The 18,180-nt window shown below is 38.6% G+C and overlaps 1 protein-coding gene across 3 annotated transcripts in view; it reads right to left on the bottom strand.

Annotated features, from left to right (window-relative positions):
- Window positions 1–12,630, bottom strand: part of LOC104042005 (vitellogenin-1) — a 44,013-nt gene extending 31,383 nt beyond the window's left edge. For all 3 annotated transcript variants that reach the window (XM_064455382.1, XM_064455381.1, XM_064455380.1), the window contains exons 1-10: window positions 12,543–12,630; window positions 12,168–12,188; window positions 11,792–11,943; window positions 9,067–9,318; window positions 6,717–6,878; window positions 5,879–6,030; window positions 2,989–3,139; window positions 2,732–2,889; window positions 2,453–2,618; window positions 1,250–1,372 (exon numbers count right to left, since the gene is read on the bottom strand). In XM_064455382.1, the coding sequence (XP_064311452.1) occupies window positions 1,250–1,372; window positions 2,453–2,618; window positions 2,732–2,889; window positions 2,989–3,139; window positions 5,879–6,030; window positions 6,717–6,878; window positions 9,067–9,318; window positions 11,792–11,943; window positions 12,168–12,188; window positions 12,543–12,582 (1,377 nt within the window). In that variant the 5' untranslated portion in view covers window positions 12,583–12,630. The remainder of the gene's footprint in view (window positions 1–1,249; window positions 1,373–2,452; window positions 2,619–2,731; window positions 2,890–2,988; window positions 3,140–5,878; window positions 6,031–6,716; window positions 6,879–9,066; window positions 9,319–11,791; window positions 11,944–12,167; window positions 12,189–12,542) is intronic.
- Window positions 12,631–18,180: the final 5,550 nt, after the last annotated feature.

Below are 18,180 nucleotides of genomic sequence, written 5' to 3' on the forward strand. Positions count from 1 at the left end.
CGCTGCCATTCAGCATGAGTTGGGAACCCTGCAATAATGCTGTTTGAATATCTCTGTCTAATGGTTGACGACAGGTGCAAAAATGCAGATACAGTTAAATTCCTCAGACCCTTAAATAAGATTCCTGAAGATATGGCTAGTGGTGGTGCCCTTAACTTCAACTGTGGATTAACAGCTGGCAATGTGATCATCAGGTCATTTTTCAGCCTTCGTTGTAAGCAACTGGATCACAGTTAACATTTATGTGGCAAGATTAGAAATAGTTGTCTGAAGGCTGAATATAAGAAAAGAACTAAATCCTGATAGAAAACTGCTTTCAGTGCTAAACTATGGCTCTAAAAAAGAAACGCTGAGATGTTATTGAATAATTTCAATACAGTTCGCATGCTTTAAAACATCACATTTGAGATTCATTGATGGTGCAGAAACAGTCCATTTGATATTACTAATCAAATGAATGAACATTTGAAATGCATTGAATAAGTCTGTACAATCATTTGCTTTGGGAAAGAATTTCTATTCCCCGGCACTGGGCTTAGATTTTATTAGCTCAAGAGCATTGGTGGCAGTCGTAACACAGGAGATGCATGCAGGAATGTCGGCCATGCCTGTGTACTATAGGAAAAAAAATATCATGGCAGGCACACAGTGTATTGGGAACACCCTGCTCTTACTGGGGATGGTGGACTGACCAGTGCTGAGGTCTGAAAACTCGTATTTCTCTTTCCCTCCCTATCACTGGTTGGGTGGCGAACCTCTGTAAACCATGACGTGCATCTTTAGAATGGGGAAATGCTATTTACTGCCTATTTAAACTGTTTTCAGCCTGATGATTAAAAGCGGTGCAAAACAGGGAGGGTATTACTATTATTAAAAGGTTATAGTAGTGGATGAGTGGGATCTGCTTCTGGGCTACATGGGCAAAACCCTGGGCTTTTGTGTCACTTAGTTTATTTATAAGTATATATAAGTACCTATATTTAAAGAGTTTCAAAGCAGTGCCATGGGACTTCATTAATAATTGGCAATAAAGCTCTCAGAGATAGATAGAAAGTGCTATGAATTATATGCTTCTTCCTCTCACTCTCTTTTGTGTCTTAATCTGAAGATAAAAATGCTGTATTTAACCAACTAGGGTTCCTTTCCCCAAAGGAAACACTGTCGTGAAGTGAAATACAGGTTTCTGAATAATGAAGCAAGAACTCAAGACTTAATTTTTCTCTTAAACAATAAATAACAATGTGGTTACCTGGAGACATTCAGAGCAGGAGTCTGATGAAGAGCACTGTTTGTGGCACAGTGACGCATAGCTGAGATGGCAAACCTTTCCAAGTACAGTACTTGAGCGTGGGCAATGTTTTCTCACGATGAGCTGGGGAGAAAGAAGTTGTTCATTACCACCATTAACGAAGAGCAACAATATTAAAAAATACGCTTCTGCCAAATGCAAGGCAAAACCAGGCTTTTGATATTTTTGTATCAATGGATTTATGGTTAATCTGTGGATATTACTGTATTTGAAAATGCAATTGTAAAGTAATTCCAAGTAACATCTGGAAGGCAGATCTGTTGCTTTTATAGTGTTTCAGATTTAAATTTGGCATCGGCTGTAATCCAAAGGGAGGAAATCACCCTGTTATGGAATGGAAAACCACACTTTATTCAAGAAACATTCATCATTGTTTTATAATTGCCGCAGCTATACGTACAAAAAACTTGAGATACATTGTGAGCGGACCTCAGTACTTTGGGCAGACAGGAATATTTCGTATAAATGTAGGAGCTGACAGGAGGCACCAGCCCACTGCTTCCTTGAGCGGGAAGCAGAGCATTACTGCACGGTAACAGCTGGGCTGTCACGGCTTTTACAGAGGGCGAAACCCCGGTCTGAGATATGAGGCCTCTACCTTGGGTAGGCAGAGATAAGTTCCTTGTGTTCTGAGGCTAGAATTAGACCCTGCAGAAGAGGAAAACATTGTAAAAATTGTTAGACTTTCTCCTATGTGGGCTCCACATTGGCGTAATTCCATTGATTTTGATAGATCTGCTCTGATTTGTACCCATCCTGCTAGGTCAATCAGGGCAAATACAGGATATAACAAATATGTATTTCTTACTCCCTGGTCTTTGTAGACACTCAGTTGGAGATCTAATCTGATGTAACGATAATGCACATTTAGACAAAGGGAGACTAGAAACCACTGTTTGCAGCAATAACCTCTGTCTCTGAGGAATATTTTACTCTTTTTTCCTGTTTCATTCTGGATTCATTTTTGTCCTTTTGGTTTGCATTCTCCTCCCATAAGACAGTCAGGAAATAAGCTTCTTTCGACCTCACTAGAGGCCAGAAGACCTTTATATTTTCAAAGCCTTTGCAATCTCATCAAAGGAATAAATATGACAGATGCTGAAATCAGTAAAGAGTGATTCGAGAGTGTTTAGAGAATCCTACTGTTGCTTCCTCCATCACGTCCCGAGTTGGTGTGCTTGAGTGCAGGGCCACCAGCACCGTCTGAGCCGCTTCCCAGTTGGTGAGTTCTTGCCTTTCCATTTTATACCTCAAGAACCTGAGTGCATGGAGACTGGCAACTGCAGGAATTATATCCAAAATGTAACGCCTGTAATGGGAAAGGCAAGGACCATTTTCCAGATGTGCATTTGAACATAGTTATTCCAGATGGTCTCCAACAGAGTTTATCAGCAGAAGAACCACCACTTGAATTGCTTGTACCTGTATGCTGGCCGACTGGAGAACTGCTTCCACACTGACTCATAATTCTCCTCATTTGCTGCACGGAAGAGGTGCATAAGCTTGAGGGCTTTTGCTGGTGCATCACTGGGAAGCTGTTCAGACGTGGTGTCTACTAGGTCTTGCAGGCTTTCCTCTATCTGCAGGAAGATTAAAATGCAAGAAGCTCACATGTAATGTTTTCCACACACATGGACTCCAACTTCCCACAAAGAGTCTGACCAGTGACTGAACTTTACCTGGCTTTCCACATTTTTTACTCTGAATAAGTGGACAGGAAGCTGAAGCAATTCACTGCCAAACTGGTACTGAAGTGACCCACGATTCTGGAATTCTTTTGGTGGGACTTCTGCCATTTGCTTTTGCACGTCAGTCAAAACAAGTTTCTGCCTGGAATGGAGGAACCCGGGGAGATAACATCACAAGGTGTAGGGTACAAATGAAAAAGAGAACAGCGTTTCTGCCTCCCTGAATTGCACGGCGACTGCAGTTGTTTCAAACGGTTTTTGTTACTGAGGGGCAAACGTATTTATAAATAGATACATTTGGACATGATGCTGAGAACCATACTCTGAGAAGGTGTGCACTTACACAGCAGGGCTCAAATCGGAGCCAGCCTTTGCCTTCCTTTGGGAATAACATGGCTTGAGACTTTAAGGAAGAAGTGGGAGGTGAGCAGCGGTGGCCTGAAGGAGATCACAGGAACTGTGTGTTGTGTCTTAAGGAATAAATTAAGGATTAGAGAAAAATAGCTTTTTTAGAAATTGTCACTTAATTTAAACCTTTTAAGAAGTTCATAAAAGCTCTTACATGTCTGTACCTCCTGGAAGCTTCAAAAGGAATTGAAAATTGTTAGATACAACAAGAAATGGTACAATCTTTTTACTTGTACTATTACAATTCTATCCCCATTTTGCTTGCCAAGCTGACAGTCCAGGGGTCTGTAGAAGATAAAAGATTCTCATGAAGTTTCAAACTGTATTCCCCAAACAAAAAGGGCCAGATAAATTCAGCATAACGTTTTGGAAAAGTACTCAACATTTTGGAAACTTTTCAAGGAGTACCAAACCTTCATCCTTTGTTATTAAGAATAATTCCAAAGAGAGACTGTCTTTGTAAATGTTTTCTATCTTTGCTACATTTTCAGCTAAAGGGATGCATCCTATCCCACTAATTATGTTTAAAATAGGCTGTTTAGGACCCTATAATAAAGTTAGGCATTTGTACTGAAAAACTGAAAACATTCCAAAAGCAATATTATTGTACTACACAGTATCTCAAAATCTCTGTAGAAAATTGGCGTGTTTATTTTGGAATCTCTAAGATGATCTTCTGTATCATTTCTATCCACTCCTTCCATATGGATTGCAGAGAACTGCTGCAGAAAATAGCATATAACTGCTTTGTAGACAAGCCACTGGAATTTGAATAGATATTGATACAGAATCAGCAGAGATTTTTTTCTCTCTTGAAATTTTATACAAGATTATTGACAGGGCATTTGAGTTCAAAAATATAACATCAGGTGCATTTGGACAGATTTAACTGCCCCTTCCAGAACATGATGAATCTATCATGTCTTCATCATCATTTTGAGAAGAGACATATCTGCCTAGAATAAATAGGAAAATCTTGTACTCTGAAGAGAAAAGCAAATTAATGCTAAAGATAGGATTAAAAGGGTGAAACAATAGTAAAACCTCTCAGCTTTGAAAGGTGCTGCAAGAGGCTTATGCTGAAGAGCTCTGAAAACTCAGCTCCAACTGTCCTTTCCACCAAGCACCCAGAAAGTCCTTTGTAGAAATTTTGTAGAAATAACTTCTGAAGACTTGGGTGACATGTCCACATCTTCCCAGCTATCTTGTGTTTGGCCCATTCTGCTGGGCAATGCAAAAGATGTCGAGAAAATGGGGAAAAGTAAAGGCACTACTCCTTCTGGGGGCTCAATACCTGAGGGAGAACAGTAAGGAAGCCAGTCTATGGAGGCTTGCAGAAGGTGAGTTTAAATCAGCAAAAGTCCATTGGCTCCAGATTAATCCTTGCTCGCAGCAACCTATAATTTGATAAAAGCACTACAGTTGTATCTATCTTCACCTTGATTGCATGACATAGTAAAGCCACTTAAGCCACTTTCACCTTTACTGTTCTTTTTTTTTTTTTTTGGTTAACCAAACTGAACATGTTCATCACAGTAATGAAGCAAATCAGTGATTTATTGACATGAGCTTTTTCTGATGTTGCAGTTTCCAAACCTGTATATTATACCAATAGATTTTTGCAGAAGCTAATGGAGCAATGCAAGATTAAAGCAGCTGGAGGGGGCCTGAGGTATGTCTTCTGTACAGTGACCTTTATGCAAAGTCTGCCTCTTCAGTAGGGCTCCCCTGTCTACAGAGACCATCACTAAAGCAGGTAACTAAAAGTTTTTTCCATAGATGATTTCAAGCAGATGAAAAAATTTTCAAACACTGAATATCTGGGGGCTTGAGCTAAAAATGAGCAGGGGTTTAATTTCTTAGACAACCGCATTGTCATTTTGCCCCAAACTTGTTTAAGAAATATGCAAAATTTGCTGTGGAAAAGCAAATGCATTTGATATGCTTTGTGCCCAATCTTTTTGCAATAAAACCCAATTTCCTATCAAGAAACTGTTTTGATGGGAGATTTGTAAGCAGCCCACTGTACTTAGGAAGTATATCAGAATCCAAAGTCCTATCTAGGTTTCTTGTGAACTAGTCTCCAGGGTCTCTTACTGCATTATTATTTTCTAGGGAACTCTCTTTCAGTGAGTAACTGTCTTTCAAAGTATTTTACTGCAAATATATTAGTTCACAGTTTTTCAGATGGAATTATATTTGTTTTGGCTTTTATGACATAAATCAAATATCCCTGAGAAATAAAAGAGTCAAACCCTGCCAAGTTTAGCTAACAAAATTTGGATAGTGATGTGCATGTTTCAGATTTACAACTAACAGTGAAGGTTGTTTTTATGAACTGTTTGGGATTTTATATAATTAAATACCGGCAAACAATAGGCTGTGGAAGTAAAGGCTTTATTTCAGTTATGGAGTTTGACCAGATTACTGAGATGCTGAGTTAGTTGCTGAATTAAACGCATATGTACAGTACCTTGCTTCTACTATAGCATTTCCTCCCGTTATCTCATTGAAGGGTGCAAACTGGTGGATTTCCTCAACATCAGCTTGTGTAATTACAGCTTCATTACGTGTATATTTAATTTTGTAATTGTAAGTAGCAGTTGCCCGGGAATTCTTGTTTCTCTTTATAATATAAAAAAGCAAAGAAACAAAGAAAATAGGAAGTCATTGAACTTCTAAATTCTGTGACTAGAAGCTATTACATCACCCAGTTCAACCCACTTATTTTCCAGGGCTGTTTTGTTCATTGTCCGCATGAGCATTTTATGTGAGTTCTGCGTGCACACTTCCATGGAAGAGGTCAGGCACGCTGCCTGGCTCGTTACTTCTACTGTCAAGAAGTGTTAGCTGGTTTTTCCCTTTCCCAAATATAAGTAATTGGTTATTCCCTTGAGAAGGAGACACATTTTCTGAGGAGAGCAGCAGCATAAGCCACATGATTTCTTATTTCAAAGTTAGGATTATAATAAGATGCAGCAGTACCTATCTTGAATAGCAGAAACTGGACATTGTGACTATCTTTTTTACTCAGTGGAGTAGGTGAATTAACTCATGCTGATTATTAACAGTTTCCAAGCCAGCTAGTTTAAGCTAGTTGAAGTGTTTCTGCGGTACATGACAGCTGCAGCACAGACCTCTGCTGCTCTGTGGATCTGATTTTCATACAGAAAGAAAGAGTTGATAACTAGATGCAGAAGATCTGACTCTTCTCTCATTTTAAGTGTAACAAAGCAAGAGATAATGTGGACACCAAGTGGCTCCCTGTATATGTATATAAAATACATATACATAATACGACTCTAACTTACCTGCTGGCAGGTCTGGCACGGACGAGTGTATGCTGAACCTGTGACCATTTGAACTTTCTTTTCACAACTGTTCAAGTCCTTGGATTTGGTCAGATAGACTAAGTTTGCTCGCTTGTTTTCCTGGATTGTGTATGTTGTGTTGCAAATACCTCCGATCCCAGCCTGGCAAAAATGAAAATGTGATCAGAGAAGTTCACCCCTATGCAAAGCTTCATCAGTTCCCCACATGGGTTTTCCTGTTTAATTCTGTATTTTCAAAATTCCCGAGAAAAATGAATGCTTTTTCGTTTATGGTGCTCTCTAGAAATAAAAGTGGGATGCTCATTACTTTCATCTCTTTTTTACATGTACAGGCTTCCAGTAAGCCAAATCAGAGTTTCACTGAGAGAACTAGAATTCTCAAGTGTTTCACTGAGGCAAGATATGGAGTCTCAGGAAAGGGAAGTAACAATTTCCAGTTAGAGCTGTCAATTATGAAATACAATTTAAGGAATATTAATAAAAGGTGCCAAAATAATTGGATCACTCAGAATAAAATCTCAACAGCAAAGTATTTTAAGGTTGGAGATGACATTCTGCCCTTAAAATCTGCTTTTATAGGCCACTTATAAATGCCTATGGAACAGGCCTTGCGGTATCAGAGATCTGTCACAATACAAACAGCAATAATTAAAAAGAATTTCACGAAAGCAGAGTTTTGATTGTGGGTTTTCTTGAGTTTTCAGTTTTAGCTCAGATCTTCAATAATATTTCAAGCATATATATTTATAAGATCTCTTAAATCTCCTCAGTCAGTGAGGAGATTTTTGGAGAGGAAAATATTTGATTGCATTTTAGGAGGAAGGGTTATTTTCATGATTTTTTTATTGTTATTGATAGCATAGCCACTCCAGAGAGCAGCTCTGGGCTATGTCAGAACAGCAAAATAGTAATGTGGTGGTTGGGAGGCAAGATATACCCACTTCATCCTTCGCTTAACAGTATTCCTGAAGACAATGCAGCTTTGGTAAGGGCTAGAAATAAGAATTGCCCAAGCTTTCTGAAAGAATTGTACTCTGCACATACAGGTGTGGGGCTCCTCCGCAGACTGCAGGGTGTGGAAGAGACACCTAGGCTTTAAATGGGAATGTCCAGCCCCCTGGGCTCAGTGGGATGAAGCAGCCTCCTGCCTAGCTGGACTTTCTAGCTGTGTGCAGTTCACAGCTAACTTAGATACCCTTACCCTACACCCTGCAGGGTGTGAGGTAGGCTTCCCCAGGTTAGTCCCTCAAACCTCTCTGCAGCGCAGATTTTGGGACTAATTATGCTTATCTTCCTTTACTGAATGATTTGAGATTGTCAGGCAAGGGTGCCAGTGTTCATTAATCAGTTACTGTCTGAGAAAAACAAAGCAAATTTGGAAATGATTCTAGGAAGTGAAGTCACATATATTGCTCAGCAGTGAGAGTAGGACGTATTGCTAACTGAATTAGAAAGAATGGAGATGTAAAACTAGATATGAGAAAACAGCGCTGCAGAATATGAGACACCACCGCCCGGGTTTTTATGTGCAACAAGCAGCGTGAAAATATTAAATCATGTAGTTCCTTTCCCAGAAACAACTCTACTTACATAAAAATAGATTTTTAAAAAATTAAAGTTACTCCAGTCTGCATTTTCAATAAAAATAACATGAAAGTATAATAATTTCAAGGTTCTTTGCTGATCTCTGAATCAAATATAGTCTAATCAATGTAAATATGGTTTCACAAAAACTAAATACATTGCAATTTCTGTGGTGAATAGTAATATCAGATGATTTACCTTGACTAAGATATTAAAACCTGAAAAACAGTGGAAGTTCCAATACAGCATCAACAGCAACTGTCAAAGCTAATACAGTAATGTCATGGCATATATACCGTTTTCCTCTTAAAAGAGGAGCCAGAAGAGATTAAAATATATATGATTGGTAAAAAAGTTAAATTACCGTTATTTTGGCTTTAATCTTGTGCTGTATGCTTAAGCTTGTTTGAATACAGTATTCAAATTTTGTGTAGGCTTCAGCTTTCATAGGAGTTTACTTTCTCCAGAATCACAAGCCAAATTTTCTAATGGTCTAATACTGCAAATGCATTTTCTGAAACGCTTTGATCAGCCAGATTAAAAACCTGCTATTCTGTTGTCCTGTTTAGCTACAGCTCCATCAAATGCTGTCCCATAACAGCAACTTAATTATGATTTCCCAGGCTTAGGTGTTTCTTGTTAGTGAATTTTATATCAAGGATGAATTCAAAATAATTCAGAAGAACCTGAAGGGAAGGTATATTTATTTACAAAGTGACCGCAATGGCCGAAACAGAAAGCTCACCTCCTGTAAGGTGTATGAATGCTGCATCTTCTTTATACTCAGCTCCAGCACATTCAGAATCCCTCTGAAGATGTTGAGACCATCATCTGAGACAGTATCAGGAGCCATAAGGCTTCCAACGTGGCCATTGTTATACTCAAACTTGATGGGGTTACTAAGTTGCCCGGTTAGTACCTGGGCCAGTTTGAGTGATCGAGAGAATGAGCTTGTAGGCCAGACACCATTGTACTCCGCTGCTTCGACTGAGTGAATCTAGAGTGGGGGGGAATATAATTCCTCTTTAATTTTTTCAGTTAACATTTTCCAATGCACATAAGCATCTATAGTTTTACACACGTCAAAAATACAGTTTTAATTAACACAAAGCTTCTTCAAAGGGAAAACTTAAAAGCTGTCATTTAACATAGCTAGTATCGATATACATATTTCCATGTATAAAAGGAGAGTCATGCAAATGACTGTGATATTTCCACAGCCCTGCACTCTGTTCTGTTTCATAGCTAATCCATATTGCCAAAGGTTGACTTCTTTGAAGAAATGAGCCAGAGAAGAGCCACATGAAGCAGGTTGCTACCCAAAAGTGGTATGGAAAGATCTGCAGGAAATTGCAGGAGAAAGCTAATGTTGCATAAAGCATCATTAACTCCTGTTGTGAACTTTGTCGTCTCCCTCGCTGGGGTCACAGAGCACAGACAGCAGTCAGAAACTAATAACAACATGGCTGCTGGGCCAGCCAGATAGTCATAATTAGTTTGAGCAGTGGAGAGCAGATTACAAAAATTGCCCTTCCTTACATGTTTTGCTGTGGAGCCGAAGGCTCAGGCAGTGCCCCCAACCCCGCTCTGCACTTCGCACTCCAGCCTCAACCTGGGGCACATCCAAGCAAGTGGAAAGTTGTGCTAAACTATGCATAACTGGAATGATTTCTACCCCATGGGAATGGGGCATGTTTAGCTTAGTTTCTCAGAGGACCCTTCCTTTCTATATATTTTGACAATTTAAGGAGATTTTTCTCTGACACCTGAGGCTGGCGATGTGATGCAAGACGCGGATTAATTTCATAAAAAGCCACACAAACTAAATCCTCATACAGCAAATCACTGGAGACGGCACTTTTATATTTATTTTTGTTATTGTTGGTGGAGATCACTGCCAACCCCGGTAACTGAATCTTACAGAGGAGGCTGTTACAGAGCAAATCCCTCATGCTGCCTCTTGGACATGCTTCTGGCGTATTGCATACGGGCAGGTTTGGGACTGCTCTGCAGGGTCAGGGTGAAGTAGTTTTCCCCAGCCCTCGGGGCCCAGGCAAGACTTATGTAGTCTGCTGGGTTTTGAACACAGCTGGCAATTCTTACTTGTGAGTTTGTGATGAAAAAATTGTCAGCTGGAAACCGCCCAGGGAACACAGCGTTTTGCTTGGGCTGAATGCGAACTGGTAGGCTACAGATGAAAGATTAATTCCCTGAACCATCCCTCCGAACTGTCTAATTTAAATATAACAGCAGCAAAATAAACTTCTCCCAGAGCAGAAGGGAATAAACGTATCATTACCCTTCACTTAGAACTTGTCCCAAAATCTTGGGATTTTTTTTTCTTTTTTATCTTTTTTTTTTTTTTTCTTGCCTGAAATTCTTTCTGTACCTACTTTTGAGACAGAAACTTTTTTCCAAATTAAGGAGAGCGGGTGAAACAGTGTTGGAAGGTTTTAGGGAACAGGGGTCAATTTTTGGTGGAGGCTAGCCCTGACACACCAAGAGCTGTTTTGGCAGGTATGGGGGAGGATGTGGGGCAAAGACGAGACTGCTTCTGCCTCCTCTCTGCCACGGAAGTCTTCTACTCACCTGTACAGACGTGTGACTCTTATTTCCTTGCTTTTTTGCAAAAAAAAAAAAAAAAATCCAGCTATTTGCAAAGGTCATGCAAAAGCAATGTTTCCTGTCTAGTTCTATTATAATTTGAACTTATAAAAATACCTAGTAAAAGAAGGCTAATTCAGGCTGGAAGGCTACAGCGTTTACAAGCATTTATCAGACAGTCACCAGTCTTTTTAATCTGCAGTTTTCCATTTGCCAAATAAAAGCTATTAAAAAGATCATTTTTCTTCCACATATATACAAGACTAAGTGGAGTTTGTGTAAAGCAATTGAGGAGTGCGTTTCAATACATTCATTAGAAGCACGTATAGGCTTCTGTTAAAGGCAAAAGTGTTTTTCACATAATCAAAAGTCTTAGTAATTGCTCAGTGTGCAGTAGACATACACAATTGAGGATGACAAAGAATGTCATTTGGGACCCTGCAGAAAAAGAAGCCACCAGATGACATTAATTATGCTAAATATTGAATCACATCCAGCTACTGTCGCATGTTTTATTGACTTTCATTTGTTGGTTACGAAATCAGTTGATTAAATAATCCTAGGTTGTACAGTTTGGAACAATTGGATTGATCCAGTAATAAATTATTGTGCATTTCAAATTACATTCCATTGTCTCCCTGACCACAAAGCAGAAGAAATCCTTCAAGCCCAGGGTTGGCTTGAGCTGAGAATTACCTAGCAAAGTGCAAATAGAATTTAGGGCACTGCATGAAAAATAATAGTGTTAGTTACATTCTCTCTGAGTAAGCACAATACATGATGAAACTTAATTACTTCCCAAAAGCTTAAAAAAGAAGTCAAGTATGAAGAGAATTTTACCTTTCAAACTGAATACATTTTCTTACCCTAATAAGACAAAGTTTTGGCCCAATACCACTAATTTCCACTTTACTTTTTATTCTTATTCCAGCTCTTGCAAGTCCTTTCTCTGGAAGTCCACTGAGAAGCGTGCTTTCGTAATTAAATGTATAAACCTTGTTTTCACCGAAATCAGGTTCTGCAAAGAAATGGTTCCCATAAAACATTGTAGAGACTGTACAGAACATATTAAAGTGCTTGGATTACAATGTATGGAACAAAAAAGATGAATTTGTTCATTTTTGTATTGCACCTGGACAAAATTAGCTGTTGTAAAATTATATTAAACATTGATATACTTTTCAGATTCTATTTTGAATTTCACTCATTATAATTATATTAGCTGATAGGAAAATTACTTACGGTAATTAAGATGCTGGCTCCCTGAAAGAGAAGGGGAAAAAAAAAAAAAAAGAGTAATGAAATGACAAAGCAAAAAAACCCCCCAACTCCAAAATGTTAATGTATTTTAGTATGAAAGGCTATATCTCATCTTGTACATATGGCATAACTCTTTCTAATTAACATTACTTCTAGTTCAGCACAGAGCCAAAAAACCTTTTTTCCCTAAACAACAAAAAACCCTGCCATAAAATAATTTTTTTATATAAAATGTTAAAGTTCATGTTTGTAAGACAACTTTATATTTATTTATATATACATATATATATATTTAGGTTCTGAAACTTTTTCCTGTATGTATTATTTTAAATTCATCAAAGCAGATAAGTTACTTACCCACCAGGGTTAAAACCAGGGCTAATATCAAGCCCCTCATGATGGAGATAAAGTAAAGGTGAACATGCTGGGTTCTCGTTTATAAAGGTATGTGTTATCACTTGTTTCTTTTGGCATGTTGGTTTGACCGTAGTTTAGAATGCATATTGATCAATCAAAAAATAAACACCTCTGAGGTCATGAATGCTGACAGCTTCAAATCCCCTCATGATTTCAACTAACTTATTTCTATGTGAAATAGAGACTCCATTTTCAAAATATCTTGCTTGCTATTTTTTCTCCAATCTCTCTGCATTGTGGCTATATAGTAAAAAAATTAATTAAAATTTAAAATTAAATAAAAATAGTTCCTCAATCATAACTGAAATAATTTAGCTTTTCTCCAATCACGTCTTCAATCTCCTGATAAGTTACTCATGCTAAGGGTCACAGCTTTGGAGACACACCTTGCTCTGTAACATTGAAACTCTACTTTCAGAGGAGAATTTGTGATTGGTTTCAAAGATTTAGGATCGAGATACCTTAGAGATCATAGACATCCAATGAGAAACTGTCTTTCCAAGTATACCTGGGAAGAAAAATCTTGTTGATATGACCTTCACATTACATTCTGATTGATGTCAAAGTTTATACTATGAAAACAGGAGGGAAATTATTTTCTTTGTTTATAAGAAGAATCTAATAAAAAACAAGTTACATTTCCAGAAGGACGTCAGTGAGTTGGGAGCATTGGGCCCTTCTCAGTGGGTTCTCGGGGGCTTTGGCCACTGCCACTCTTGGGAAAATATATCCAGAATTTCCCACTTGTAGTAATAACATTTAGATCAATCCTTAGTTTTACTAAGCCAGGAGGGAATTTGCTCCCTAACCTCACTTATACATATTTTTTGCAAGTGTTTAACATTTACTCTGAATTTAAGCTTTCCTTCTGGTCAAATGGTAAATTAAATATCACATAAAAAAACCACCTGGGTACAAGGGTTACTGAGGGGGCAGGAAGCAGAGCTCAGGAATGTATATCTGGTATTTCCTTGAGGCTGTGAAAGGTACAACATACTCGCAAGTAATGCAGACAGTCAGGCAGCTAGACTGCATCTTCCAGGAGGAGAACAGGGTTTTCTCGGCTGTTGCTATTCATCAGGGAGGAGAAGGGTGAAACCTGAGCACAGGTCCTGAGGCCTCCACTATCAGACCTGAGAATATATTTACTGCAGGCCCCATCAAACAGTCCCTTTACACGATTGCTTCATTTACTTGGAGTGATGCCACCTGCCTGAGGAATAATGAAGTTGATTATCATGGTGCCAGTGCACCTGAGCCGGAGTCAGGGATGCAGCCGCGCGGCGCTCGCTCGGCCCCTCTGCTCTGCCGCTGCTCCCTGCAGCCGTGCTGGCTGGAGAAACACGGGAAAGGCAGAAATCAAACGAGGCCTGCCTCGGTTGGGCACCTTTACTACCAATACCTCCAAAAAATCTCAAGAATTTTAATAATGCAGCTTGTTTTCATAAAGGGAAAGCTACACAACTGGATGAGTAGTCAGATCTTCCTAGAAATGAAATATGTGTCTAGTAAAATATTTACAAATATATGCTAGGCATATGAACCATTACAAGAGATTAATAACTGGGGTGTTGGTTCACTGTGGATTCAGATGGCGAAAAATTAAGCACACGTGGATTTTCCCTGATGTTTTCGTCTAGGGTGCTAACTAATGTGTGAGGTATGACAAGATGCACCATGCCTGTGGGCCCTGTGAATTCAGCGGCATACCTTGGCTGGCACATATACGCTGTCAAACATGGTTCGAAACGCCTTACAAACAGTCACATTTTTTGCAGCCAGAATGGAAGGAAACGCACAGCAGCAGTGTAATACTGTAAGGGGTAACATGCAAAACTCTCCTGCTTCGGTCACCCTGCTTTTATGGCACTGCTCATCAGTGCCACAGCTTGATCTCTGCAGTAATATTGTGCTGTCGTGCTCAACTAGCCACACTTCCACAGGACAGAATATATAAGAATATATATAACTTATATACAGAACTATATAAGCGAGACTATTAATTTAAACATTGTTATTAACAGCATATTGAAATAATGTGTAATGGACACATACATATTAAAATGGAGCTATAACATTTTTCAAGTGTAATAAAAGGCTTTATAATTAAGGTGTAACATGAATAGATTTATGCTAACTGGGTATGAAAATGCTGCATTTCTTTTTTTTAATTGGGAACATTGAGTCTAAGCTTGCAATCAGGATGTGGACAGCTGATTGTTAGACAGCTAAAATAATGAAGATTGTGCAGGCTGCTGTGTTCTCTTCATCTGCAGCATGTCTTCTTTCTTTTTAATAGCTCCTCTCTACCCAGGCTTGTTTTCTTGGGGGTGAGGAGAAAGCGATCTCAGAATTGTTGTACCCATTATTACTTTAAAGGGACAACCTAATAAATTCACTAAGTGGAGAGGAGACACAGCTAGAGTTTGAGGGTCGTGGCACTGGGCTCTAATCCTTTCTCTAAAGCAGACATGTCCTTCCAGCTAGCTCAGAGGGAATAAACAGACAATCTATCACTTGAAGGAAATGGATAAAAGGAGGGAAGGTGAGAGCCACACTTTTTAAAGTCAATACAATTTTTCTTGAACACTCAACGTGTCATGTTAATGAGCAAGAAAATACATGAAAAATAAATAAAATGCAATTAAGCAGGCCCTCCACAAACAACTTCCAAGTGCCTAATTTGGTTGCAGAGGAAAGAACTTCAATGTGGGCATGGGCTTTATACACAACAGGTAATTTTTCCTTTTTCTCTTGTTTTTAGCCATAAACAATGGAGAAAATGAATTCTTAAAAAGTGATAGGAAATACCTTGGTATTTTTTTTTAAGGAAGAAAATATATGGTGTTGAGTGTTACAGAGATCATGACAGCTGTATAAGAGGTGCAATAAGATGAGGTAGACTGCTTTGAATTTACAGGGCACTTGTACCATAAATGGAACATGAATACAGCCTAATTAACCTGATTAGAGCTATTGCTTCTACACTGCAATTGCCTTTACATAACACATTCTGCTTGAGTAACAGAGTCTTATTATCTGCTGTTGTACTTCTGCCGATAGCTCTGCACACTCCTTGTTCTGTATTCATATTGCTGAATTATGGTGCAGTGATGCCATTTCCATCCTGGTAACATATAGCCTAATGACAAAGCAGGGATTAGCAAAAGAGCTCCCAAGCAACCATAGCAAGTTAAAAGAGATATAATCAGTTGGCTAAACTAAGTGATTTTTAGCCTTCAGTTTTCCTCATTTGTAAATATGAAGAAAACTTACTTAAAAAACAATTTAAAAAATTCACACCTATTTCATATTTAACATTCACTCCTTGAATTATTTTTTTCCCCCAAATATTCAGCATTTGCTGTTGTAGCATAGCCTCCAAGATAATGTTTGATAGTCTCTCCAGACACTCTAATGAATAAGAATGTGTTCTGGGTTGGGCTAAATTGCCATATGCTGATTCTAGTACATTCACAAAGGGATTTTGTTATATTAGCTTGCTTTAAAAGGTGCTTTTTGGTTTTTTGACTTCCATTCCTTTTACTAGAGAGAAAGCAACAGGCCCAATTCCCAGCTGTTACCCCAGTTTGATGCTGGCACACCACCAATGGAGTAATAACTGTGGGAATTGGATACAAGGTTTGCAAAATGAAAGAGGTAGAAATGCTATTTATATGTTATCTAGCTTTCGGAGTATGCATGGTTTGAAAGATCCTGTTGGTTTAGATTTATAGTAGAGTTTTGTTTTGATAAATTTTTTTTTTTTGTTAAAAGATACTGTTAAGCCAAAGCCATGTCTTCGTGCATTTCAGCAAAGTAGTCAATGGGACTGTTCCTGATGCCTAGCATGGATTTTCTTGACATTTCCAGAGAAAAGAATGAAATTAAGGAAAAGAGAGGAAAAGTGTGGAATCCACTTCTGACATTCTCAATCCGAATCATTTTGATACAGCTTAGCTTTACTAAGGTGTTCAAAGGGTTTTATTTTAATTTGAATACGGAAAACATTCTGAAGCCTAACAGTCCACCGTCATTGCTATCAACATCGGCTCATCAGCCAGCATACTGATTAAGAGGCTTCAGGATTTCCCTCCCCCTTCCAGTATATACTATTTCCCAAGTCATCCAGTAGAGTTAAATGTTAGACAACTTGCCATCTGAGATTTGAGTCACGTCGTATTTGAGGACTGCTGTTTGCTATGTGGTTCTATTGCACTAGAAGATAACTTCTCCAAGTTTATCTTAACCCTAACTTAGACTTCATGGTCACACAGTGATTAACTGCTGTGACATTGGTACTGATGGGAAATCAGGTAGCCCTGAAATTTAGCCTTGTCAGGTCTCCACCTCAGTCACGTTGGGATGAAATGGTGACTGCGCATATAAGACACCGGAGAGCTCTGCATGCTGCATTGAACGTTGTTCTACTGAGGTACTGCTTGTAATTGCATGCTTGGTTAGAGCTATCATGGTTAGTAACTTATCCAGAGGGAAAAATACTTGTGTAATGTTTATTCCAATGAACTCTGACTGGATAAAATGTGGGCACTGCTGCAGGGACGTGTGGAGATCCCAGGCCACCCCGTGTGCCTTAGAATGGACGGCAGGAAGAGGGAGCACACCTGTTTTAGCAGACTTGGCATTAACAACCCTTTTGCAGGAGGTGATATGAGCACATAAACAATTTGCCGCTTGAGAAAAAGGCCCATTATCCTCTGTAATCCCCTGTCAGGATACTTTTCTATTCTTGGAGAAACAAGGCCTGAGTCATTGGTGGGGGAATCTTAGAGCGAAGAAAATTCTCAATTCTTTACTTCAGGCCAAATATATTAGGGCTGCATAACTTCAGACTCTCCTAAGAAAGGAGTTGGGCTTATTACTTTTTTTAAAGTGTGCATTTGTACAAATATATAACGAATTATCAAAATTGTTACTTATTTTGTGGTTTTACCCAAAATGTGTAGGAATCTTTATGAATGTAGGGGAAAGCATTGACTTTTTCCCCAGAAGCAAATATTCTCAAGTACAATGTTGATTATTTTTTTATAGAGCTTCACCTTCATGACTTATTCCCTTATACTAGAGAACCACTGCAAGAACATGATGGATCTGGAGGAAGCTCAATATGAACTTACTCTCAGTACAAAATATATGAGGTGTGTGATACCTTAGTTTCACAGCACTGGGTCACTGTGACATTAGGTCATGGGTCAGATAAGACAGGGAGTGTATTATTCCCAAGGAAGGAGCAGATAATACTCTGCCAGTTCAAACAACAGGCATTGACTTTACCCTCAAAAAAAAAAAAGCAAAATCACCTACCAGTATTTAACCAATGACGTTGACTTCCAAAGATTAAAAGGTCTAAACATATAAAAATAAGAACACAATTTTTTTTTAAGTTACTGTGAAAGTTAGTTCAGTAATAAATTGAGCACCCTATGTTTCATTACTTTGAAAGTTGCTACATGATTATTCACATTACAGCATGTATTAACCATAATTCCTTTTTCTGTATAAGACAATTACAGTTTAAAGTATTAAATGGAGCACTGATGTTCATATCTGCTTATCA

This window comes from Phalacrocorax carbo, chromosome 6 (assembly GCF_963921805.1).
Source record: "Phalacrocorax carbo chromosome 6, bPhaCar2.1, whole genome shotgun sequence".
Lineage (NCBI taxonomy): Eukaryota > Metazoa > Chordata > Aves > Suliformes > Phalacrocoracidae > Phalacrocorax > Phalacrocorax carbo.